The sequence below is a fragment of the Sorex araneus genome, chromosome 10 (assembly GCF_027595985.1).
Source record: "Sorex araneus isolate mSorAra2 chromosome 10, mSorAra2.pri, whole genome shotgun sequence".
Taxonomy (NCBI): Eukaryota; Metazoa; Chordata; class Mammalia; order Eulipotyphla; family Soricidae; genus Sorex; species Sorex araneus.
Window position 1 is genome coordinate 41590593 of NC_073311.1, and position 27605 is coordinate 41618197.

The 27605-nt window shown below is 40.1% G+C and overlaps 1 protein-coding gene across 11 annotated transcripts in view; it reads right to left on the reverse strand.

Moving 5' to 3' along the window:
• The window catches only part of ANKS1B (ankyrin repeat and sterile alpha motif domain containing 1B), a 1196591-nt gene that overhangs the window by 1054132 nt on the left and 114854 nt on the right, over positions 1–27605 (reverse strand). For all 11 annotated transcript variants that reach the window (XM_055118593.1, XM_055118592.1, XM_055118591.1 and 8 more), the window contains exon 2: positions 6527–6607. In XM_055118593.1, coding sequence (XP_054974568.1) covers positions 6527–6607 — 81 coding nt within the window. The remainder of the gene's footprint in view (positions 1–6526; positions 6608–27605) is intronic.

A 27605-nucleotide genomic window follows, 5' to 3' on the forward strand; every position in this document is an offset into this window, starting at 1 on the left:
GACTAGAGACTAAACACAATGGCCGCTCAACACCTTTATTGCAAACCACAACATCTAATCAGAGAGAGAGAACAAAAGGGAATACCCTGCCATAGTGGCAGTTTGGGGTGGGGGGAGATGAGACTGGGGAGGGTGGGAGGGATGCTGGGTTTACTGATGGTGGAGAATGGGCACTGGTGAAAGGAAAGGTTCTCGAACTTTGTATGGGGGAAACATGAGCACAAAAATGTGTAAATCTGTAACTGTACCCTCACGGTGATTCACTAATTAAAAATAAAAAAAAGAAAAGAAAGTAGAAAATAAAAGGACAAATAAAGAAGGAAAGAGGGAAGAAAGGAAAATGGTGAGCAAGACAGGGTTATCTCTGCCACCATGCTAGCTAATTGCAATTCAGCAAAAAATGAAGATTAAATCTGTAGCAAAAAGTAGAGGGGTCACCTCTACTTTAATTTTAGAAATTAAATATATAAATGTATTTATATATAAATATATATTAAAATATATAAATACATAAATATTAAATATAAATATATTTAATTTAAAATAGATATTAGTAGATTTTGTCCTACTAATTACACTTTCCCTAGCATTTGATGGTATTAATGTTCTAATATGTCATTTCAAATGACCCAGAAAATCACCAATAGGGTTCACTTCTTATTATACCCTGATGGGACTAAGCAGAGAAGAGGAGTTCATTATGAAAAAAAACATATCTCAGATACAAATGCTGCTCCATTTGTGAATTCGCTAACGTTTATAAGAAAGAGTTCTTAATAAAACATGTCAATAAGAGGAAATGGGTTTAATTTGCAATATAAAATTTTAAATTTAAATTTTTTGCTCAATGCTAAAGACTTCAACTAAGACTTCAACCACATAACCCTATGATATAAGTTCCAACTCTGATTCCATACATAGCCTTACGGAGTAAAATAATCATATGTTTGTGGAAAAGATCTATAGCTGATGGACAGAACAGCAGCAACAAGCATGGCAATAACATGCTTCTAGGCTGACCCCACTGAGACTCTCTTGGCAAGAGCATCACCAATTGTTCATTACTGCAAAGGCAAAGAAAAGTCATGTTATACACTCTATGACATGTGCTTCTCTTTCAAATTACTTTTCTCTGGCTAATATAAAATTAGGATTCCATCTGTATCACACTACTTGACTATAGTAGGAGGAGGTCAAGAAATAAATAATGTGACCGAGAAAAATAAGTCAGCTGGACTTTAGGAAACTGATGTCCATAAGCCACAAAGGGAAGACAGTGTGGAGGTTAGTATTGCAAACACCTGGGGCTAGAAAGCTTTGACCCTAGACTCCTTAATATTTACAGACTCACTAAGTCACTTTTCCAGAACGGCCTTGTTTCCTTAACAATAAAATGAAAGAAGGTATGTAGAGCAGAATAAATGGTCTCTAATGTTTAAAGTGCATGGATAATTTAAATGACTGAAACTTTTTCAAAAAACTGTATACTCTACAACAAATTAGGAACTTCAGAAGTATAGCATAGTATACAACTTAACAACAATTAACACTTAAACAGTATATCATAAAATGTCATAATGGGAAGTAACAATAACAGATAACCATTCAATGCATTTCAGAACACTGAACTGAGGTCTAGGAGAGCAGGCTAGAGGGCTCAAGGCCACAAAATTGGCAGAGATGAGATGTGGTTAATTTTCTTACTAATGAATGAGTATAATTTTTCCATAAAGTATATAAAAATTAAAAGATAAGCAAGATATTCAGATTAAATTTTAAAGCAGGTATATAATTTTCCGATAATATCTACCACTAGAAGGATCTTTAAATCTATCTTACCAGGGTTGAAGTGATAGCATAGCCCACTGGGCTTTTGCCTTGCATGCAGCCAACCTGGGTTTAGTTCCCCAAGCCTGCCAGTTGTGAGCAGAACCAAGAGTAATCTCTGAGTACTGCCAAGTGTGGCTCAAGAAACTAAAAACAAGTAAATATATTTTTTTTCAAAAAAAAGAAAACTCATGATTTTTTTTAAAAGCACCTTATCAACTGTAACTTTAGGCAGTGAAAACTCAATAGTTAGGAATATATATATAAAGAGAAATGTATAGGCCAACATGTAAAGAATGTCATTTATTAAACACTGAAAATCAAGGAGTTATATGAATGCCAAAACATTCTGGAACAATGTTATTTTGAGGCATGTTTTTAATACCATGCTGAGATAGGAAAAGGACTATTGTGAAGTGGCCAGTTCTGAGATCTTCTGTCCATTAGAGTTGACAGCTTATCTTCCTAAATATAACTCCAAAAGATACAACTACACCAAAACTACAATTTAGATGGCCAAATAACCTATTCCTCTTGTAAATCTTAAGTTGATTTAATTCTGTTAAATTCCTGGCTAGGGTCCACATTTAAACAAAGAGTAATTCTTTTAAAAGATTAAGTTGTTAAGAATGTGGACAGGCTCTTCACCCAGATGTGACCCCGAGCGGCCACATACAAACAGCTCTCTGCTTCCTGAACATCCATGATCCCAGAGGCCAACTAAGTACTTTTGGCACCCAGTGGCTTCTTGCAGAAATACCTTTAGACTGCTAACTAAGTTATGACCCCATGCTGCCCCAGGAAGGGAAAGGTTTTTCTCTCTCAGCCTTTCCTTTTCTGGCAGTATGGCGACCGCCATCTTATAAGGCCAATAAACAGAAGTACGAGCTTGCAATGATGGACTTCTGGCAGAAATTTCTCTGGACTTAATTACTAAAATACAAGAAATCCAAAACCACCCTGCTGTTGTCACAGCCACGCGACCTCATATGCTCTTCATTCTCAGCAATGGAAAACAAATTATCAAATGATGCCTTTTTGGCAGATCTGATTGTTGGGGGAAAATTCCAAATAATAATAATGAGTTTTCTGTTGAAATATTGAATGTAATCAAAGTAAAGAGAAAGTAAAGTGAAAATCATCAGCCACACAGGCGGAGGGTGGGGGTAGGATGGGAGGTATACTGGGGTTCTTAGTGGTGGAACATGTGCACTGGTGAAGGGATGGGTGTTTGATCATTGTATGACTGAGACTTAAGTCTAAAAGCTTTGTAACTTTTCACATGGTGAATCAATAAAAAAAAAAATTTTTTTTGGCTTTTGGTTCACACCCAGTGATGCACAGGGGTTACTCCTCATCATACACTCAGGAATTACTCCTGGCAGTGCTCAGGGGACCATATGGGATGCTGGGAATCAAACCTGGGTTTGCCTTTAGCAAGGCAAATGCCCTACCCACTGTGCTATTGCTCCAGCCCCTCAATAAAAAAAAATTTAAAAAAAGAATGTGGACATATTCTCCATGCTACAAAATGTCAGCAACACAACTGAAAAACTCAAAAAAATAACAAGTTCCAAGTTAAAAAATATGAGATGACAAACATAGTATGGGAATTGAATAAAAAGAAACATAATCTGTTAATTCCATACTATGAACCCAAGTGAGAAATTTATTATGATATCCAAATAATTGTCTAAGCAGAATTTGTTTATGCAATACATTTTAAGATTTTGGGGCTGGAGAGATAGCACAGCGGGTAGGGCATTTGCCTTGCACGAGGCACGCGGCCGACCCGGGTTCAAATCCCAGCATCCCATATGGTCCCCTGAGCACGGCCAGGGGTAATTCCTGAATGCAAAGCCAGCAGTAACCCCTGTGCATCGCCAGGTGTGACCCAAAAAAAAAAAAAAAAAGCAAAAAAAAAAAAAAATACATTTTAAGATTTTAAAGCATTAGTGAGGGTGCAGTGCCACCAGCAGTTCAACCTGTACTCACTGGGTTAAGTGCATCAGCAGCCTGATGGTGCCTTCAGACTTTCTGATACCCCAAAATTGCAACTGTGCCTCTGGTCTGACCCCAAGAACTCAGGACAAAGTGTCCCAAGAAATTAAGTGGTCAAAAGTTAGGTATGTGGGAGCCATGTCCGCAAACTACCTCTGGTTCAGCCATAGAAGCTCATTTATGAGCCTTGCTTCAAAGACGTATAAATAAATCTCAAAAGAGATCAAAAGCCTCAGTTAATCTCGGACCTGCTCAAGGCTGAACAGACCAGGGTAAAATGGAGGAGGGTGGGTCAGCCTGGTGCCTGCCCAACCAGAGCCCCCAGCAGCTGCTTGCTCCCACAATCCAAAATCACTGACAAGCCTCTGGCTGGATTCCACCGTCTTGGGAAGGACCTCACCAAGATATAATCTGTCTAAAATTTGGGTATGTGGGTTTTGTGATTGAAATCTCCAGGCATTCTCAGGGTTGGGATCGGCTACCTCACCTCCCTGTAGTCTGGAAGCCTCGGCAGTCATGTCCACAGCCTAAAACTGCCACCTACCTAAAAAAAGATACTCCAGCCTTATCTTCCCGATAAAAATACTGAATGCCCTGAACAAACACGATGACTTCTTAGTACCTGTATTGCAAACTATAATGCACAAAAGGAGAGAAAGAAAGAAGAAAAGTTCCTGCCATATAGGCAGGCTGGGCGGGGGTGGGGGGGGCAGTGCTCAAGGGATCATATGGGATGCTGGGAATCGAACCCAGGGCGGCCGCATGCAAGGCAAACACCCTACCCACTGTGCTATCACTCCAGCCCTGGTGTGGATACTTAGATCCGTCACTTAACACCACCAATAAGCCTGAATCTCCTTGACCCCTGCCCATCTCCACCCCCATTGCTTCTCATCTGTCTTTCCACAGCTCCTCTGGGCCAAGGGTGATCTAGGCATCCCCTTTAAAACCACTACAACTCCACATACAGTTACTCTAAATACCACATGTAAGTGACATCAACCTGTGTTTATCCTTCTGGCTTACTTCATTTAACATGATATCTTCTAGTTCCATCTATGTTGCAGCAAATTGTATGATTTTATCATCTCCATGATCTACTTATCTGTCATTAGGCATCTTAGCTATTGTACTAAGTGTGGCAGTGAATGATGGTGTGTATATGTCCTCTTGAATGAATGTTTTTCTGTTGTGGGAATAGATACCCAAAAGTGGAATGACTGGATTTGTACGGCAGCTCAATTTTAAGTTTACTGAAAACACTCCATACTGGTTTTTCAGGGTTGGTTTTTTTTTTTTTTTTTTTTGGCTTTTTGGGTCATACTCGGCGATGCACAGGGTTCATTCCTGGGAATGACCACTGGCAGTGCTCAACAGATCATATGGGATGGTGGGAATAGAACCCGGGTCGGCTGCGTGCAGGGCAAACGCCCTACCTGCTGTGCTATCGCTCCAACCTCTCCATACTGTTTTGAAAGATTGAACCAGACAACATTCCCACCAGCAGTGAATAAGTGTTCCTTTTTGACCACATCCCCACCAACACAGAGAGTTCAATTGAAACTTAGAAAGATATGAGGGGAGGTAAAGAGAGGAAGTAAATGATCATGAGAGAACACAGATATCTTCAGAGTGGAAAAAGCAAGCAAAGATACATAGAGTAGTCTCTATGTATCTTAAATAGGCAAGATACATATTCAAGAGAGAACACAGCTTGAAAAGTAAACCTATCATTCACATTTTTGAAATGTAATCCTATAGTTTAAAGAAGTTCAGAGCCCAGGAAGATAGAACAAAGGGCTGGAGCACCTGGTGTGAATGTGAGATGCGTGGGTTCAATCCCTGGTACCACACAGTCCCTTGAGTACTACCTGGAGTGACTTCCAGGTACTAAGCTAGAAGTAACTCTTTGAACACACCCAGGTGTGACCCCAAAACCAAAAATAAATAAGCTGAAAAACCAGAAATATTCTCATGAATGACTAAGAAAAAGCATTTTAGCTAAATGTTAATTTTAGCTAGATCCTTTTGAAGTGGTTCATCTAAGTGCCAATGGCTGCTAATAGCAAGTATTGATTAATATTTCACTCTAGAAAGTAAAGTGAAATTTATTAGTTACACAGGCGGGGGGGGCTAAGGGTGGGGAGGCTAGGGGCTTGGGGGGGTTAGGGGTGTGGGGGTGCGGGGTGGAGCTATACTGGGATTCTTGGTGGTGGAATATGTGCACTGGTGAAGGGATGGGTATTCGAGCATTGTATAACTGAGATTTAAACCTGAAAACTTTGTAACTTTCCACATGGTGACTCAATTAAAAAAAAAAAAAAGATTTCACTCTAAACGAGTATTCCTATGTTAGGTAAAAACACTAAAAAAGGGAGGATGGTATTATTGAGTGTACTGTAACCCATTTCCCCCTCTAATCTATGCATAACTAACATGGTACCATTGCTTCTTTCTTTCTACTTCTAAAAGATGTGGCTTTTTGAGAGTTGTTCTCTCAGTTTACCTTCTGCACATAATCCTCTGAGCAACATTCCTCTGAATGTTAACTTGTCTGTACTGCTGCCTGGGGCCTCTCCAAGTTCACCACAGCCCAGGGGACACAGGGCAACATGACACAGGTATCATTGGACATAATTAACTTCATCACATGTAACTGAATACACGAGGATTCCGGTACAAAGAGAGTGGCACTTACTTATGTCCATTTAAGGCTGCATGGTGTAAAGCAGTGTAACCCGAACTGTCGGTGCAGTTCACATTGGGGCCTCGCCAGATGCTGCAAATGAAGCAGAAGCACAGAGTTAACGGTTAAGCAGAATCGTGCTTGGAAAAACAAAAAGGAGCTTCATAGTCCCACAGCCAGCAGTATGTTGCATATGAAAATTTTAGTCATGTGGAAAATGATTGCCATATTTCATGCATTCCCTTCAGAACAGTAACTTCATTTATATGATGCAAGGAAATTATTAGGAAATATAACTGTCTTCAGAAATGAATTGCAAATATAGGTCCGTAGCCATACATTAAAATTTTAGATTAAAAAATTCCCTTTTAATTTATATCATTGCTCAAATATTGGGAGCAATTAACATTCAGCTATTATGTTCTATACAAGAAAATATTTGTGATATCTGCCCCCTCCCCTCTAATATAGTCATTCTGAAATGACAGTGATTTATGTAAGTTATAAGATATTTTGGCATTCTAGAAAAAATATAAACTCCTCTTGCTATTCGATTGCTACTAAGGAAACATAAGTATTGCATAATTAAAAATATAACTGAGAATTTGAACTGTTGCAAAGCACAAAAAAAATTCAACCTTCTTGAAATATCACAATTTTACCATACAATATATCCTAGAAATGACATGTAGAGATATTGAAAAGTCCATTTTATCCTTAATTGCTACAATTACAGAAACTATTTTAACTTTTGGAAAAAGTACAGCATCAAAAGACAATTTTTCAAATGTAGACAAAATATGACTTTGTCTAGTGATCATGATGATATTGAAGTCATCAAAAGAAACACTTAATGACAAAATAATTCATCCATTCAAAAATATTTATTATACAACAATGGTAAGTCATATGTCAAGGTAAGTACTAAGAGAACTAAATTACAACTGAAGCTCCTTTTTTTGTAAAAGCAGAGGCTAATGGACAAGGCTGAGACATAATCTAACAATTACAAGTAGCACAACTATTGAAGCACAGGCATATCTGAGAAGACAGTGACTGTCTTATTCCAAATAACAGATAATGATGGCTTTAAAACAAGGTGGAAACATAAAAATGAATAGAATGTGCTTTGTTGGATAGATAGCAAAAGGAAAATTCAGTTAGGTGCAGGGACCCATTGAAGGAAGTAGCAGTAGCATAGGGTGATGCAAATTTCAGACTTAGATGACTAGAAAGAAAATGACAATAACCAAAGCACAGAAAAGAGGAGAATTTCTTTTGGAGAGAGAACAGTGCTGGTGGAGAGCCATGATTACAGGTTTGAAGACACTGAATTCGAAGTATGGGATACACTTATATATAAGTAAGAATATTCAGAAGATAATTAAAATATAGTTAGAAGCATGGCTCTGGAATTAAAACTACCTGCATCCAAATTCTGACTCTAATACTTGAAGTAGGCATGGATGAGGTATGTTGCCTATTGATTTCAATTCCTCACCTGTACCATAAGGCAGAAAATAACAGTACTGTCTTATACACACAAGTATCTACTATCCACTGACCTCCCATTGTTCATCGATTTGCTCGAGTGGACAACAGTAACGTTTCCATTGTGAGACTTGTTACTGTTTTTGGCATATTGAATATGCCACGGGTAGCTTGCCAGGCTCTGCCGTGCGGGCAGGATACTCTCAGTAGCTTGCCGGGCTCTCTGAGAGGGACGGAGGAATCTAATCCTGGTCGGCTGCGTGCAAGGCAAATGCCCTACCCACTGTGCTATTACTCCAGTCCACACACACAAGTATAAGGCAACTAAAACCTGAAAGCTTCCCAGCATTCTCTGAAACTCTCAAAGAACTTATGTGAAAGCACCTACTGAGGAAAAAGAAAAGAAAAAAATGAGAGGAAGGCAAGTAGACAATAGAACTGTGGGCAATCAGCAATACTTAAGGTTCCAGCAGAGAGGAAATAAAACTAAGGCACTACACAATTTAAAACAGAAAACTTCCGAAAGGAAGTCAAAGGCCAAGTTAGATGCAAATCAAATTATCTATTTGGTAATTAAGGTCTAAGGAGACCAATGTCCAAATATAATCAGTCAAGCTTAAGGTTTTAACTTTATTTCGATCTTTGCTTTACTTTAATCCATTAGTTTATTTTATTCAAAGGTACCTGACCTCCTAAGGATAGAAAAAGGGACAGTTAAACTGGAAAAGCAATAAAATGAGTATATGAGTATATCATTAAGACCGGACTGGAGCGATAGCACAGCAGGTAGGGCATTTGCCTTGCACATGGCTGATCCAGGTTTGATTCCTCTGTCCCTCTCAGAGAGCCCAGCAAGCTACCGAGAGTATCCCGCCTGCAAGGCAGAGCCTGGCAAGCTACCCGTGGCGTAATTGATATGCCAAAAACAGTAACAACAAATCTCACAATGAAAACGTTACTGGTGCCCATTCAAGCAAATCAGGACAATAGTGTTACAGTGCTATCATTAAGACCATTGGACACTGAGCATTCTTTTTCTTTTAAAAAATAATTGGGGGAAGAATTGTAGAAACAACTACCAGGAGGTTGACTCCAGGGCTAGGAGGCTGGCCTCACATTCTGGGGAAAGAGCAACTCAGAGAAGGGATCACCAACTATAATGTAGTCGAAGGCCATGTGGGAGAAGGGAGTTGCGGGCTGAATGAGGGCTAGAGACTGAGCACAGCGGCCACTCAACACCTTTATTGCAAACCACAATAGCTAATTAGAGGGAGAGAACAGAAGGGAATGCCCTGCCACAGTGGCAGGGTGGGGTGGGGGGAGATGGGATTGGGGAGGATGGGAGGGATGCTGGGTTTACTGGTGGTGGAGTATGGGCACTGGTGAAGGGATGGGTTCCCGAACTTTGTATGGGGGAAGCATAAGCACAAAAGTGTATAAATCCGTAACTGTACCCTCATGGTGATTCATTAATTAAAAATAAATAAATTTATTTTAAAAAATAATAATAATAAAAATAAAAACTACCTTGTGATACAAAAAAAAAAAGAGAGAGATATGTTTGGGGACCGTATGCACTATGTCAGAATTCCCTCTCCAGAATTACTGTAATAAACTCATTATGTTGAGATCAAAATAAATAAATAAATAATTGGGGGGGCTGGAGGAATAGCACAGAGGGTAGGGCGTTTGCCTTGCACATGGCCAACCCAGGTTCGAACCCCAGCATCCCATATGGTCCCCTGAGCACCATCAGGGGTGATTCCTGAGTGCAGAGCCAGGAGTAACCCCTGTGCATCGCCGGGTGTGACCCAAAAAGCAAATAATAATAATAATAATGATAATAATAATAATAATAATCTGGGGCTGGGGAGAAAGTTTAGGGTGTTGGAATGCATGTCTTGCATATACAGGGCCTGGAGTTTGGCCCCCAGCACTGCATGGTCCCACCAAGCACCAAGGTGTGGTCCTGATGGCTGCATTGCTGGGTGGCCCCGGCAGCCCCAACACCACTGGCAATATTCCATCACCAGGTCGATCACCGAGTCATCTGTGTTGATGGCATACCGCCAGATGAAATATAAAAGTTACTTAATAATAAATCTAACAAAAACTGTGCAAACCTATACATGGAAAATTACAGATACTTCTGAAGAATAAACAAATGATGTGAGATAATACAAAGTTCATGGTTCGGAAGACTCAATAATTATACTGTGATTTTCCACAAATCGATTTCCTTAAATGGTTTAAAGGTCATTCAATTAAAACCTGAGCAACTTTTTTTTTGTAGAAATAAACTGATTTTTTTTGAGCCAGATAATATTATTTTATTTTTTTTAATTTATTTATTTTTAATTAGTGAACCACCGTGAGGGTACAGTTACAGATTTATACACTTTTGTGCTTATGCTTCCCTCATACAAAGTTCGGGAACCCATCCCTTCACCAGTGCCCATTCTCCACCACCAGTAAACCCAGCGTCCCTCCCACCCTCCCCAATCCCATCTCCCCCACCCCACCCTGCCACTGTGGCAGGGCATTCCCTTCTGTTCTCTCTCTCTAATTAGCTGTTGAGGTTTGCAATAAAGGTGTTGAGTGGCCACTGTGCTCAGTCTCTAGCCCTCATTCAGCCCGCAACTCCCTTCCCCCGCATGGCCTTTGACTACATTATAGTTGGTGATCCCTTCTCTGAGTTACCCTTTCCCCAGAATGTGAGGTTAGCCTCCAAGCCATGGAGTCAACCTCCTGGTACTGAAATAAACTGATTTTAAAAGTCATATGGAAATACAAATGACTTATAATCACCAAATCTGTTGGAGTTGGGGGAGTAGCATAAGACGAGGAAGGATACTGATAGTACTTGATTTCAAGTTTATAATAAAGGCATAGTTTAAAAAAAAAGATTAGAGTAATACATCGTTGAAATATAATGGGAAACTGAGACTGTACCTAGACTCAGACCTACACATAAAAATCACAGATCTTTGACAGAGGTGCAAAAGTCAGCTCATAAAAGAAAGGAGAGGGGCTGGAGTGATAGCACAGCGGGTAGGGCGTTTGCCTTGCACGCGGCCGACCCGGGTTCGAATCCCAGCATCCCATATGGTCCCCTGAGCACCGCCAGGAGTAATTCCTGAGTGTAGAGCCAGGAGTAACCCCTGTGCATCGCCGGGTGTGACCCAAAAAGCAAAAAAAAAAAAAAAAAAAGGAGAGCTGTACATGGATACTGTGGTGGGGAGAGCTGGAGCGTTAAAACTGAAACCCTACTGTCAACAATCTTGCAAATCACAGTGCCAAAATATTTTTTTCAATTTCACCAGAACAAATGGATAGCCTTGGTCCAGATAACATCTTAATCACCACACAATGTGAAAAAAATTGTTTAAAATGAATCATACATTGAGGCCAGAGCAATAGTACAGCAGGTAGAGCGTTCGCCTTGCACGCGGTTGATCCCGGTTCAATTCCTGAGATCCCATATGGTTCCCCAAGTACCACTAGAAGTAATTCCTGAGTGCAGAGCCAGGAGTAACTCCTGAGCATCACTGGGTGTGACCCCCTCAACAAAATGAATCATACATCCTGAGCATTGCTTGGTGCACTCCTGGAGGTCCCTGGGCATCACCCAGGTGGCCTCTGGGTAAACCTCTGTCCCTCCTGGCAGAAACACATCCTTGGGACCTAACACAGAACCACTGATCTGGTTCACCAACGTGGGCTCTGGGGCGCTCTAAGCATCACTAATAAATAATAACAAAATAATAAATATGAATCACAAAGAGGTCCAGAAGACAGTGCAAGTGACAGAGCATCTGCTTGGCATGAGCGTGAGCCTGGGTGCAATCCCTGGCACTACATGGCCCCTTCACAATGCTGCCAGGTGTATCTCTGATCATCTCCAAGCATCACAGTATGGCCCTGAGGATATCCCTCCCAGCACTGCTATTCCTTTGGGTATCTCATGAGCACTATTGGCCCAAGCACCCCTGGCTCCTGCCAGGAAAGACTGTGCTCAGACTGGTTTCTATTTTCTTTCTCTTTGATCATATATCTGAAAGCAGAACTTAAAACCACTATAAGAAGATTGATGGAGATATTCTTGTGCATTGAACAAGCAACTATGTCATGTATGACAATGAAAGTATGAAGTTACACAAGAAAATCCGACAGACTGGACTTGACCAAAAATTGAGATTCTGCTCTCCAAAGACACAATCAAGATAATTCAAAAGAAATGAACTTAGGAGACAAAACATTGAAAATGGCATTTTCGATTATATTCTTTCATCAAAAATACACTAATAGGAAAGTCATTGGTAGCTCTCTGAGACAGACGGAGGAATCGAACCCAGGTCGGCTGTGTGCAAGGCAAATGCCCTACCCACTATGCTATCGCTCCAGCCCAATAGAACCATAATGTTTGGTATTCTTAATAGTGATGTGTGAATTCCATTATAGCTTCGTTATAGCTTCGTTTTGGTACTTTGTTTTTTTGGTTTGTGTTTAGGTCATACCTGGTGGTACTCAGGGCTTCCACCTGGTTCTGTGTTCAGGGCTCAGTGAACCAAATCAAGGCTAGCAAGCAATCATGTTCAGCTGTGTGCAAGGCCAGCACACTCACCCTGTACTACCTCTCCCTCTCTATTGCTTTTTTTTTCATGATTTTTTTCCTGAAAATTTCTGTAAATGGATATGAAATAAAGATATTAATATTATGGTTACAAACACAAAAATATTTACTGTAGAATTTTAATGGTATATAAGAAAAAGTTCGTATATGTTCAACAAAGAGGGAAAAAAAAGAATTAGAATTCATCTACACTATGGAATATCATGCACCATTAAAATAAATGATTTCTTTCTATTTTTAATGAATCATTGTGAGATACAGTTACAACTTACAAGCTTTCGTGATTACTTTTCAGTCATACAATGATCAAGTACCAACCCTTCTACAGTGCCCATTCTTCATCACCAATGTCCGAGTATCCCTCCCCCCACCCCCACCTCTGTGGCAGGCACATTCCCTTTTACTCTCTCCTTTTGGATGTTATGGCTTTCAATACAGGTAGCAAGTGGCCATATGTTTGGTGTATAGTCTATTTTCAGCACACATCTCCCATCCTGAGAGAGACCTCCAAGCATCATTCACTTAGTGGTCTCTTTTCTATCCAGCTGCCTTTCCCCCCAACATGTAAGGCCAGCTTCCAAGCCATGGAGTGATCCTCCTGGCTCTTATCTCTATTATCCTTGAGTGTTAATCTCTCAGTCTGTTATTTTATATTCCACAAATGAGTGCAGTCATTCTTTGTCTGTCCCTCTCTCTCTGATTCATTTCATTTAGCGTGATAATTTCCATATTGATCCACTTAGATGCAAATAAACTATTTTGATCTATACGTATTAACCTTGAATGCCAACCAAAACATAGTAGGTGAAAAAATAAATAACAGACTATAATATGCTATTGCAACATCTAAATAATAATATGCTATCTCAGCATCTGAACAAGTTATATATTAACTTGTTTATATCCATACAACTTTTCGATACATAACTCTTTTTCCCACTGTACATTGGATCACACCCGGCTGAGCTCAGGGCTTATTCCTGGCTCTGCACGGCGTGGGTGGGGAAGCGTGGTGAGAGGATAAAAAGAGAGGCTGCAGGGAGAAAGGGGAATTAATGGTTGGAGAAAGGGATTGTTGGTTGATGGATTGATTGACTGAAGGTTGCTGCAGGGGGACTGCAGGAAAGACAGCAGACAGAGATAGAGGAGACGGAGAGAGTGAGAAGAAAGAGTTGTGCAATTAGAGAGACATTGACACACACAGAGAGAGAGAGAGAGAGAGAGAGAGAGAGAGGGTTGGAGAGAGCTGGGAGAGATGAGAGATTGAATAAATGGAAACTAATCAGCAACCAGCTTGGCCCTTGTTCTTCCTTTGTCTGTCCAAGGCATTAGCCTTCCCTGGTGAAGAAGCAGCTCAAGGGCACTGAACATGGGTGGGGAGAGAGAGCCGCCCAGAGAGCCCTCAAACAACCTATCACAGGTAATCTCCACGCTCATGAGGGGCTTACACAGCCCTTCGGTGTGGGGAATTTTCACAGCTCCTCACAAGCCCGAGCAGAATTTGTTTTTACAAATTGGCGTCCCTGGGTAGGCTCAAACAACCAACTAAAGGAAAAGAGGTGTTTTTACAGATCCTATATATTTTTTTTGGGGGGGAGATAAAACTTAGATTAATTTCTATAATTTAGAATGACTTCTAAAAATAATTAAAAGCATTTTACTTTGTAGTAAATGTAAGTTCATTTGATTGAGTCAGAAAATTTCTTAATTTTAAGCATATGTGTAAGTAATATTTTAATTAATAGTCACATCTGAGGCAATAAAATGCATGATTTCAATAAGCATATGCATTAGGAAACACCACAGCCAAAACTACAATGACCAGTTTCTGATCAATGACAGACACCGAATTGCTTGGTGTAACTCTCAATCATGTGTTTCGTGCAGCAAACCAAAATTGGCTCGCTGTGAGCAAAAGTTATTCATTTACTTATAAGCTGCACATTTAGAAAGACAGACAAGGAAAAACAAATTTGAGGATATTAGAAGGATTTATACCCATGAAGAGAACCAGAGGCGGGAAAATTATAGACCTGTTTCAACTAGGTCATTAGTATTAAAGTGTAAAACACGTAACTCTCTCTCCTCCTTTTCTCCTCCTCTTCACCTGTATATAATTCCTGGAACAAAGAAAGCAGATGATTCTCTTGCTGTGAAAATACTGACAGCCACTGTTCTTCCTATCCTCCAGTTCTCTTCTTAAGTAACAATATTTCTTAGGATGCTGCTGTGGGCAGAATAATGGTATCATAAGTTTTTCCATGTCTCAGTCTAATATCCATGGCCTAGAATCTATGGAAAAAGCTTGTTGCATGGCAAAGGGAAATTATGGTTGCGTGTGAAATTGAGCTGTGGGGGTGCATGTTTGTCTGTGTGTGTCTGTGTGCGCACGTGTGCACATGTGCGTGTGTGTGTGTGTATGTGTGTGTGTTTTCTTACACGATGGTATTAGGTAGAACCACTACAATAATCAGAGGATAATTCCTGTCTTCTTGACGAATTTAATGCATGCCTGGTAGGGTTTCGCCACTTAGCATGCATGATTGCTGCTGAATTCACATAGATCCCTTTTCACCGTAGTAAATAAGCTTTGATTCTGCTAGTTATGAACAGAGAGACAGAATAACACCTGGGGGCGGGGGAGGGGAGAGGCGAAGGCAGACTCAGGATTCAAACTGCAGGTTCAAATTCTGATTACACCTCTACAACTTGGGAAATGATGAGTCCAACCTGTGTGTTGGTTTCACACCTATGTAATGAGTAACAGTATTAGCTTCTTCCAAAAGTTGTGAAAATTACACAGTTCCTATAAAATTTGGTGCCAGGATTCACACATATAAAATATTACTTCTTCTATCATACAAATAATCCATAACATTCCTCTGGTTTATTCTATTTATTTAGAATATCTTTCAGGGTTGGGGTCAGGAGAATGAAGCCCATTGTTGTTACTGTTTTTAGCATATCAAAAATGCCACAGGTAGCTTGCCAGGCTCTGCTGTGCAGGCGAGGTACTCTCGGTAGCTTGCCGGTCTCTCCAAGAGCCCCTAATACGGCAGTGTTAAGAAGGATGAGCAAGGAGCGACTGATAAAATCTCAGGGACAAACTAGACTGCCAAAATGAAGAAGGACTAAAATGACTGTCTGTACTTTCAACGCACGTACTCTGGCATCGGAAGCATCCATCGAGGACCTGATGGTGCAAGCACAAATGATCAAGTACGACATCATTGGTCTGACTGAGATGAGAAGGCAATGATCACATTACGCCATTTTCAACACTGGAGAAGAACTGTTCCTCGGAACATGCGAAAATAGAGGTGTCAGTGGTGTTGCTGTCCTTATCAATACAAACTTGGCCATGCGCATTGATTCATTCGAATGCCTAACAACCCGAATCAGATGATAACACTTGAATAGATGTGACTCACTGCCGGCAGTTTCTATCTTCATCGTCTATGCATCCAACTACAATGAAGAAGAAATTGAGAAGTTCTACATGGAGCTGGAGAAGGTCTATAAAGAAGACTACACATTCTACAAGATCATTGTCAGTGATTTTAATGCCAAGATAGGACCGAGAGGGTCACCCAAAGAACTCCACATTGGGACCCATGGCCTAGAATGGAACGAACAGGGTGAGAGGCTGTCTTGTCATCATGTCAACCAAGACCATCCATAGTAACTCACAGTTCCAGAAGGCCGAATCTAAATGTTGGATAAGAGTCTCCGAGTGGACAGTTCCACAACGAAATTGACCACATCATATTCAACTGACAATTTTGCCTGACTGATGTCGCTGTTGCCCCAAAATTCCAAATGAGATTGGACCACCATCTCCTTCGTGCAAAATTCTACTTCACAGAGTGGAGAGAAAGGAATGCAAAGTTTAAGTTTAAGAAGAGAACTCCCAGAATCACCACCGACTGGGAGTTCTTTGGGAGTACTGTGGTGGAAAGATGCCATCGTTGACAACAATGATGAGGAGTATGATCGACTGGCTCAGCAACTCCATAACTGTGCAAGGAATGCCGAGAGTGGAAAAGCTACAAACAGATGCCTGTCTTCAGAAACTCTCAAGCTCATTCGCCAACGTGGTTTGGCACGAGCCTCAGGCAATCACAAGCTAACGTCCAGGCTCGCAAAGCTGTGCAGAGAAGTGATAAAGGAAGACCTCAAAGAGAAGAGCAGCAGTGTTGGCTGATGAGGCAGAAGCCGGGAAAAGTATTCACAATGCTCGCCTATTCTTCGCCAACTACAAGACCAAGATGACTGCCCTCCGACATCCTGATGGATCATCTTCCAGAAGGGCAATGGAGAGGAATATTCATGACTTCTACTCAGATCTCTTTGATAGCCATGTCCACCTGCCCATATACCAAATTCTGTTGGATGGATATGTCGTTCCCAACGTGCTCCCTTTCAAAATCCGACACTCCATTTTGTTGGTAAAGATGCATACAGCACCTGGTCCAGACAAGGTCAGACTCAGACACCTGAAGAATCTGCCACCAGTACTCATCAATACACTGGATCGGCTCTTCACGCATTACCTGTCCGAATGCAAGGTTCCATCCCAATAGAAAACCAGCAGGACCATTCTGTTGTACAAAAAGGGAGACAACCATATCGCCAACTATCACCCAATCTGCCTGTTATCCATCGTCTACAAGTTGTTCACTCGAGTCATCCTGAATAGAATAGGCAGAACACTAGATGAATGACAACCATGTGGGCAAGCCGGGTTCCGAAAAGGATTCAGCACAATCAACCATATCCACACGGTGACCAAGCTCACTGAAGTTTCGCGAGAGTTCAAGATGCCGCTCTGTCTAACGTTTATCGATTTAAAGAAAGCCTTTGATTCTGTTGAGACTGACATGGTCATCGAAGCCCTATCTAAACAATACAAACAGTACATTAGAATCCTCCATGAGCTGTATTACAGATTCACCACCAGGATCTCACCATTCTACAAGGAAGTAATCATCAATGTAAAGAGAGAGGTTCGGCAGGGTGATACCATTTCACAAAAACTATTCAGTGCCACCCCTCAAGAACATCATGCGACGACTGGAATGGGAAGGAATGGGAGTGAAGATAGACAGGTGGCAACTACACCACCTCCGATTTGCTGATGACATCATTCTCATAATACCAAACTTTAGCCAAGTGGCACAAACGCTGGCCGACTTCAACCGAGAATGTGGAAAGGTCAGACTGCAGTTGAATCTCACCAAGACAATGTTCATATAAAATGAACTAGTCCCTGATGTTTCATTTGCTCTCAACGGAACAAAATCTCTGAATGCAGCAGCTATGTGTACCTGGGTCGAGAACTCAACATGAGGAACAGATTGGCATCAGAACTGCGCAGGAGGAGGAGAGCAGCGTGGAATGCCTTTAAGAGCATCAAATAAGTGGTTAAGAGGACCAAGAACCTCTGGCTCTGGGCACATCTTTTCGACTCCACCATTCTTCCTGCACTAACATGTGCCTCAGAGACCTGGGCCCTATGAAAACAGGACAAGAATGCTATTTGTGTATCCCAAAGAGGAATTGAAAGAGATATTCTTGGAATATCACATCTTACTCAAGTGAGAGAAGGAATCAGGAGTTCCGACATCCATCAACGCTCAAGAATCAGGGATGCTCTCTTGTTTGCCAAGGCATCAAAAATTAGATGGGTCGGACACATAATGTGATTTAGAGACAACCCCTGGACTAGAACTGTTATGGACTGGATTCCACGAAATGTCAAAAGACCGAGTGGCCACCCACCTACCAGATGGTCAGATTTCTTTGTCAAAACCCTGACCAAATGGTTTGAGGCTCTTCCTGTTCCTGGAGCGAGCAGATACCATTGGACTACTCTAGCATGCAACAGGGACAAATGGAGACGTTTCTGGAGCCCGCTCAAGCAAATCGAAGATCAACAGGATGACAAGTGACAAGTGATCTTTCAGGATAATTATATGGATTTTCTATTGTAATATACTAACATACTGCATTCCTGATGAGTATCAAACTTATACTCCTGGAAACAAACCTGTCCTCTTATAGTATGTGTGTATTAATATATTATTGTACTATTAATTATAATTTGGAATTTTATACTCACATTTATATGTAAAACTAGACTCCAGTTTTTTCCGCCTATTTTATTTCAGTTTTGTATTAGGACTATGAGTACCAGAAAGTTTCTGTCTCTTTCTAACTGCCAGAATAAATTAAATGTCACAAAGTGCCTGTTAATATCTGAAAGATTATTTAAAATAATCTCTGATTTTAGTGAAATAAATCCTTAAATGTCTTCCATTGCTCCGACTTACCCTTACATTAAATTCTGTCTTCTATTGATCCTATAAGCTACATTTAAACAAATTATAGGATACTTATACATTTTCTGTTTTATTTATAATTGCAATTTTCTTTCATTTTTTCCTTCTTTCTTTAAAATTTTAGTCACTGTGACTTACAATACTGCCATGATAGGGTGTCATGTATCCAGCATTCCAAGACCAAATCCTCTAAACGTCTTTAGTTCCACTCAGTGCCCCCCAACCATGGCACCCCTCATCACCATTTTCTTTTTCTTTTTTTTATTATTTTATATTTTATTTATTTTTTAAAATTTATTTTATTCTTTAATTAGTGAGTCACCATAAGGATACAGATACAGATTCGCACATTTTCGAGCTTGTTTTTCCCTCAAACAATGTTCACAAACACAGCCCTCCACCAGTGCCCATTCTCCACCACAAATAAACCCAGTATCCCTCCCAACCCCCAATCCCATTTCCCCCCCCACCCCATCCTGCCTCTGTGGCAGGTATTCCCTTTTGATCTCTCTCTCTCCAATTGGGTGTTGTGGTTAGCAATAGGGGCATTGAGTGGCCATCATGTTCACTCTTGAGACTATTTCAGCACACATCTTCCTGCGCAGAATATCCAACCACATTTTACTTGGTGTTCCCTTCTTTATCTAAGCTGCCTTTTTCCCCAGCATTTGAGACCAGCTTCCAAGCATGGAGCCAACCTACTGGTACTTATTTCTACTATTCTTGGATATTGGTCTCCTACTCTGTTATTTTATATTCCACAGATCAGTGCAATGTTTCTATGTCTGTCTCTCTCTTTCTGACTCATTTCACTTAGCATGATACTTTCCATGTTGATTCACTTATATGCAAAGTTCATGACTTCATTTTTTCTAACAGCTGCATAGTATTCCATTGTATAGATGTACCAAAGTTTCTTTAACCAGTCGTCTGTTCTCGGGCATTCGGGTTTTTTCCAGATTCTGGCTATTGTAAACAGTGCCGCAATGAACATATAAGTGCAGATGTCATTTTGGCTATACTTTTTTGCTTCTCCGGGGCATATTCCCAGTAGTGGTATTGCTGGGTCAAATGGGAGCTCAATTTCTAATTTTTTGAGAAGCGTCCATATTATTTTCCAGAAGGGCTGAACCAGTCGGCATTCCCACCAGCAGTGTAGAAGGATCCCTTTCTCTCCACATCCTCTCCAACAACGGTTGCTTTTGTTCTTTTGGATTTGTGCCAGTCTCTCTGGTGTGAGGTGGTATCTCATGGTTGTTTTGATCTGCATCTCCCTGATGATTAGTGATATAGAGCACTTTTTCATGTGCCTTTTAGCCATTCGTATCTCTTCCTTGGGAAGTTTCTGTTCATTTCTTTGCCCCATTTTCTGATGGGGTTGTATGTTTTCTTCTTGTAGAGTTCAACCAGTGTCTTATATACCCTTGATATCAACCCATTATCTGATGGGTATTGGGTGAATATCCTTTCCCATTCTGTAGATTGTCTTTGTATTCTGGTCACTGTATCTTTTGCGGTGCAGAAGCTTTTTAGTTTAATGTAGTCCCATTTGTTTATCTCTGTTTCTTCTTGGTTGGTCAGTTGTGTGACATCTTGGAAGAAACCGTTGGCTTCAATATCATGGAGAGTTTTGCCGACCTTGTCTTCAATGTACCTTGTGAATCAACATCAGACCAATGTACATTGTGGTCTGATGTTGAGGTCTTTAATCCATTTTGATCTGACTTTTGTGCATGGTGTCAGGTCGAGGTCTAAGCCCATTCTTTTGCATGTGGTTGTCCAGTTGTTCCAGCACCATTTGTTAAAGAGGCTTTCCTTGCTCCACTTCACATTTCTTGCTCCCTTATCAAAGATTAGATGGTCATACATTTGGGGTTGTATGTAGGGATATTCCATCCTGTTCCATTGGTCTGAGGCTCTGCCTTTGTTCCAGTACCATGCTGTTTTGATTACTACCGCTTTGTAATAAAGTTTGAGGTTGGGGAGGTGATGCCTCCCATCGTCTTTTCCCAAGAATTGTTTTAGCAATCCGTGGGCATTTGTTGTTTCATATGAATTTCAGGATTGCTTGATCCATTTCTTTGAAGAATGTCATGGGTATCCTTATAGGGATCGTGTTGAATCTGTATAATGCTCTGGGGAATATTGCCATTTTGACAATGTTGATTCTCCCTAACCACGAGCAGGGGATATGTTTCCATTTCCTCATGTCCTCTTTTATTTCATGGAGAAGCATCTTGTAGTTTTCTTTGTAGAGGTCTTTTACTTCCTTAGTTAAGCTTATTCCGAGGTACTTATTTTTCTGGGGCACAGTTGTGAATAGGATTGCTTTTTTCATGTCCATTTCCTCTGTCTCATTGTTTGCATATAGGAAGGCCATGGATTTTTGGGTATTGATTTTATAGCCTGCAACTTTACTGTACAAGTCTATTGTTTCTAAGAATTTCTTAGTAGAGGATTTAGGCTTCTCTAGATATAGTATCATATCGTCTGCAAATAGTGAGAGTTTGATTTCTTCCTTTCCTTTCTGGATGCCCTTGATATCTTTTTCTTGCCTAACAGCTATCGCAAGTACTTCCAGTACTACATTGAACAGAAGTGGTGATAGTGGGCTGATCTTAGAGGAAAGGCCCTTAGTTTTTCCCCATTGAGGATAATGCTTGCCATAGGCTTGTGGTAGATGGCTTCGACTATCTTGAGGAAAGTTCCTCCAAAACCCATTTTGGTGAGGGTTTTCATCATGAAAGGATGTTGGATCTTGTCAAATGCTTTCTCTGCATCAATTGATATGATCATATGATTTTTATCTTTACTTTTGTTGATATGATGGATTATGTTGGTTGATTTCTGAATGTTAAACCATCCTTGCATCCCCGGGATGAATCCCACTTGGTCATGGTGTATTTTTTTGATGAGTTGTTGGATCCTATTTGCTAATATTTTGTTGAGGATCTTCACATCGGTGTTCATTAGGGATATTGGTCTGTAATTTTCTTTCTTAGTGGTGTCTTTGTTTGCTTTTGGTATTAGGGAGATATGTGCTTCATAGAAACTATGTGGGAGAGTTCCTATTTTTTCAATTTCCTGGAAAAGCTTGAGGAGAACTGGAAACAGGTCTTCTTTAAATGTTTGGAAAAATTCGCCAGTGAATCCATCTGGACCTGGGCTTTTGTTTTTGGGAGGACTTTTGATTACAGTTTCAATTTCCTTGATATTAATGGATCCATTCAGGTATTCCAAGTCTTCTTGGTTCAGTCTTGGGAAATTGTAGGAGTCAAGAAATTCATCCATTTCTTTTAGGTTCTCTTGTTTTGTAGCATATAAACTTTCAAAGTAGTCTCTGATGATCTTTTGAATTTCATTAGTTTCTGCTGTGATGTCCCCATTTTCATTTCTGATTCGGCTTATTAGGGTTCTCTCTCTCTCTTTCTTTGTGAGTCTTGTTAGCGGTTTATCAATCTTGTTTATTTTCTCAAAGAACCAGGTCCTGGTTTCATTGACCTTTCAGATTGTTTTCTGAGTTTCTATGTCATTAATTTCTGCTCTAATTTTTATTATTTCCTTCCTTCGGTCTGGTTTGGGTTCCTTTTTCTGGTCTTTTTCTAAAGCCTTGAGCTGTGAAGTCAAGCTATCTCTGTAGGCCCTTTCTTCCTTTTTAAGGAATGCTTGCAGAGCTATAAATTTCCCCCTTAACACAGCTTTAGCTGCATCCCATAGGTTTTGGTAGCTCATGTCTTCATTCTCATTTGTTTCGAGGTATCTCTTGATTTCTTCCTTGATTTCCTTCCTCACCCACTCACTGTTCAACACTGAGCTGTTTAATTTCCGGGTGTTTGCTTTGATTCTCTGAGTCTGTGTGTGGTTAGCTTCTATCTTCAGTGTATCATGGTCTGAGAAGACAGTTGATACAATTTCTATTTTTCCGATTCTATTGAGGAATGATTTGTGGCCCAGTACATGGTCTATTTTCGAAAATATTCCATATGCACTGGAAAATAATGTGTATTATTTCTTTTTGGGGTGTAAAGCCCTGTATAGGTCATTAGGCCTCTCTCTTTCATTTTTTCTTTTAGAGTCAGTGTTTCCTTGCTGAGTTTTGTTCTTGTCAATCTATCTAGAGGTGATAAGGTGGTGTTGAAGTCTCCAACTATTATTGTGCTGCTAGCAATGTCCTCTTTAAAGTCTGTTAGGAGTTGTCTTAAGTATTTAGCTGGTTGTTCATTAGATGCATATATATTTAAGAGTGTCAGTTCTTCCTGTTGTACATATCCCTTGATAAATAAAAAATGACCTTCACTGTCCCTTCGAATTTTTTTCAACCTGAAATCTATGTTGTCGGATACTAGTATGGCCACCCCAGCTTTTCTGAGGGAGTTATTTGCCTGCGGGATTGTTTTCCATCCTTTGACTTTGAGTCTGTGTTTGTTCTGATTGTTGAGGTGTGTTTCTTGCAGGCAGCAGAATGGTGGGTTTAGTTTCCGGATCCATTTTTCCACTCTGTGTCTCTTAATTGGTGCATTTAGGCCATTTACATTGAGAGAGATTATTGTCATGGGGTTTTGTGTCATCTTCCTTTGGGATTTGTTGTTCTTGTGGGGTTCTTCCTTGTCTTACAATAGCCTCTTTAGTCCTTCTTTTAAGTTTGTTTTTGAGTCTATGAAGTTTTTGAGCTGTTGTTTATCTGAGAAATAGTGTATGGTTCCTTCGAGTTTCAGTGAGAATTTAGCCGGATACAGTATTCTTGGTGATAAGTTCATTTCGTTGAGTTTTTTCACTATGTCCCACCATTGTCTTCGGGCTTGGAGGGTTTCCTCTGATAGGTCTGCTGTAAATGTAAGGGGTGTTCCTTTGTATGTGATTTCCTTCTTTGACCTTGCTGCTTGCAGTACTGTGTCTCTATCCACAGCATCCATCACTCTGACTATGATATGCCTTGGAGTCTTTTTATTTGGGTCTCATTTTGCTGGTGCTCTTCGGCCTGCTTGGATCTGGATGCCTGCCTCCTCCAGCTCTGGAAATTTCTTAGCAATGATGTCTTTCATTGTGTTTTTTTCATTGAGGTTACTTCCCTGTGCTTCTGGTACTCCAATGATTCTTATGTTGTTCCTCTTGAGGTCATCCCCTAGGACTCTGATTCGCTCTAGGGCCATTTTGAGGTCTTTTGCCATTATTTGTTGTTGCCTGCAAGCTCTGTGTAGCTCATCTTCAAGCTCGATGATTCTGTTTTGGCTGTAGTCATTCTATTGTTGAGGGCTCCTACTGAGATTTTTAATTCATCTAACGATTCCTTTATTTGTGTGACTTCCGTTCATAGCTTTGAAATTTCTGCTCTCATTTCTTCCTGCATTTTCTTGGTGCCCGATCCAATTCTTCATTTATATCCTCCATTAATTTACTGGATGTCTGTTCCATGGTTGCTTGGAATACATCGACACTCCTCAAGATTTCCTCTCTGAATTCTTTTTATGAAAGGTTGTATATGGGGGTAGCCCCTGTTGAGGTTTCTGGAATCTTTTCTTCATCCTCTCGTCGTGGAGGGGATTTTTGTTGTTTCTTCATATTGATATGGAAGTATAGAGTTGGAATGTTCTAGTTGTCTATCCCTATTCCCTCTTGCTGCGGAAGGAGGGGCTCTGTTTGCACTAAATTGATAATGGTAGCCTTGTTCCTATTTTAGAATTCTTCCTCTCAGGCATTCATCCTGATTTATGTGGGACCTCGGTGACGGTTTAAGACTATGCTCTCCTTGCAAAGTTTCTATTGTTAACAGATAGTTTTTGTGAAGTTAGAATAAGCTAATAAACTGCTGACATAGAGTGATTGAGATGGCCAGGGAATTTTTTCAAAGAAACAGGTTATACAGATTATGTTTAAAAAAAGTAATAACTGCAGCTGCAGCCACCGCTCGGCAGGAGGCCACGCCCCTTTTGAGACCACGCCCACTGAGATACAGGCCACGTCCATAGTAACCACTTGGGACACTGGCAGTGTTCAGGATAGGGGAGGCGCAGTTGGGGAGTGAGCAGAGAGGCGGTGGCGAGGGGAAGCAGGGTCTAGGAGGTCGTGAGGGGTGGGGCCCGCATGAAAGCTGTCCAAGGCCTAGTGTCTCATCACCATTTTTATTCCTACTATTTTGTAGCAATCTTTCCCCTGGTTTGTGTAAGTGGGGTCTATTTTATTAAATATTCAAAGGTTCTGCTAAATTAATTTTTATCAAATATTTGATGGATATGTTACTCATTTATTTGCTTTCTAATTTATTCCTTTCTGATTTTAACAATAAAAATTTAATCATCTAACTATTTATTATACTTTTTCTTGGAGTTGAATTAATCTTGTTCTTTCTTAAAGTGAAAGTATGCATCCTGTGATATTTCACTGAGTGTGGCTTTGTCCACACCACTTTGGTTTTGACAAGTCAAATTTTCGTTTCAATTGTTATATATGCAGTCTATAATTAAGTTTTGATTTTTGTACTGAAGAGTTGTGCTTGTTTTAAAATTGGTAAGTACTTAAATTTCTTTTGTCTCCATGCTGTGTGTCTCACATTACTGCTGTGAAGTATTCTCCCCTAAAAAGGGAAGGAGAAGTTTCTCCATATGCCCAGAGTGAGCCTCTTTTAATGAGAGTCAACCATGATCTGAAGAATCAAAGTCAAACAGGCCCTGTTTTTCAAGCACCTTAACTTCTTGACTTGTGTCATCTATAACCAATTTAGTTTGGGTGTTTCTTAGTAAAGCAAAATAGTTTTTATGAAAAGCAACTTAAGAGGTATGAGGGTAGGGGAGAGAAAGAAAGATGTATTCAAAAGAGAATACAGGCTTGAAAAAGCAAGCAAGCAAATATGCCTTAAATGACTTTGAGAATTTACATATAATTCCTCCAAACTGTGTTGGCCTGCTGTTCTCTGCATACATCAGTGATATGAATTTCTTATCAATGACATGAATATCAAAAATACAAGATCCATGAAACCAATAGCTGTTTTTTTTAAACTAGTTAAACTGAAAAATACCTGGCAAGAGAAAACTCTTATAAGTCATATCAAATTAAAACATAAATACAACACATGTCTCAGAAACACAAAAGATCACACGAGGGTACTATGAACAACTTTATACCACTAAATTGGAGCATCTAGAAGAAATGGATAAAGGTCCAGTCTTGCTACTTTCTAAAACTGAATCGAGAGGAAATAGAAAACTTGAATAACTTATTACTGTCAAGAACACCTTGAGAAACCAAAATCTTCTCCAAAACTAAAGTAAAATCAGTTCATTGGTAAATTCTACCAACCTTCAAAGATGATCCATCACATTAAAATTCTTACTAGAAGTGAAAGAAACAGAAATCCCCCCAAATAATTTTTATGCAACTAACAGTATCATAGCATAAAAATCTGATGGACACCTTACTAAAAAAAAGATACACCAATATCCCTGATGATCATGTATATAAATATCCTCAATAAAATCTTAGTCATCCAATACTTTAAACATATCATATATAATTACTCACCCCAAGAATGTAAGTAAGGTTCAATACACAGAAATTAAACAGCGTGACACACCACACTGACAGAAGTAAAGACAAAAATCATATGATCATCTCTATAGATGCAGGGGGGAAAAATCACTTAACAGGATAAAATGACCATTCATGATGAAAATTCTCAACAAAAAGAGAGGTTAAAGGAACATCACATGGACATGGAGAGTTTCAAGCTCTGAGTGAAAAGGGTCAGAGGGAGAGAGACATAAAATTATTGCACTCATTTGTGGAATGCAAAAAAAAATAAAATAGTATGAGACTAATACCCAAGGACAGTAGAAATAGAGAACAGGAGTATTTAATCATAGTTGGAGGCCTTCCTCAAGTGCTGAGGGAAAAAGGTAGTTGGGATAGAGAAGGGATCACTATGACAATGATAGTTGGAAATAATCACTCTGGATAAGAACTGCATGCTGAAAGTGGTAAAGAAACAAATGAGATAATTTCTTGATACCTGTATTGCAAATCATAATGCCCAAAAGAGAGATAGAAAGATAAAAAGTGCTTGCCAGGGAAATGGGACATTGGTGGTAGGAAACGTACACTGGTGAATAGATGGGTGTTAGAACATTGTATGATTGAAACCCAAATATGAACAGCTTTGAAACCATCTATCTCACAGTAATCACTCTATCACTGTATCACTGTTGTCCAGTTGCTCATCAATTTGCTCGAGCGATCACCATTAACATATCCATTTGTCCCTGTCGCATTCAGTGTCAGGGGAATGAGTCCCATTATTTTTTGTGACTGTTTTTGGCAATATGCCATGGGTAGCTTGCCAGGCTCTACCGTGTGAGATTCTGCATCGCTCTCTTCCGGTAGCTTTGTTTTATAGTATCTGGATCTTGGCCATTGATGAGATTACAATGGTGCTGGAGGCAGTTTGTGGGTGTGACTGCCAAGCTACTAGAAAATGGGGAATCTGGGTAGAGGAGGCCTGGTTCCGATCCAAGCAGGATTGGAGATCTCAGCCACAGGTCCCACATACCTGAGTTTCTCTGCCTGTTCCTTCATGCTCCGTCCAAGCATACGGAGAGTGGCCTTGATCATGACTGTAGTTGGGTTCTGGATA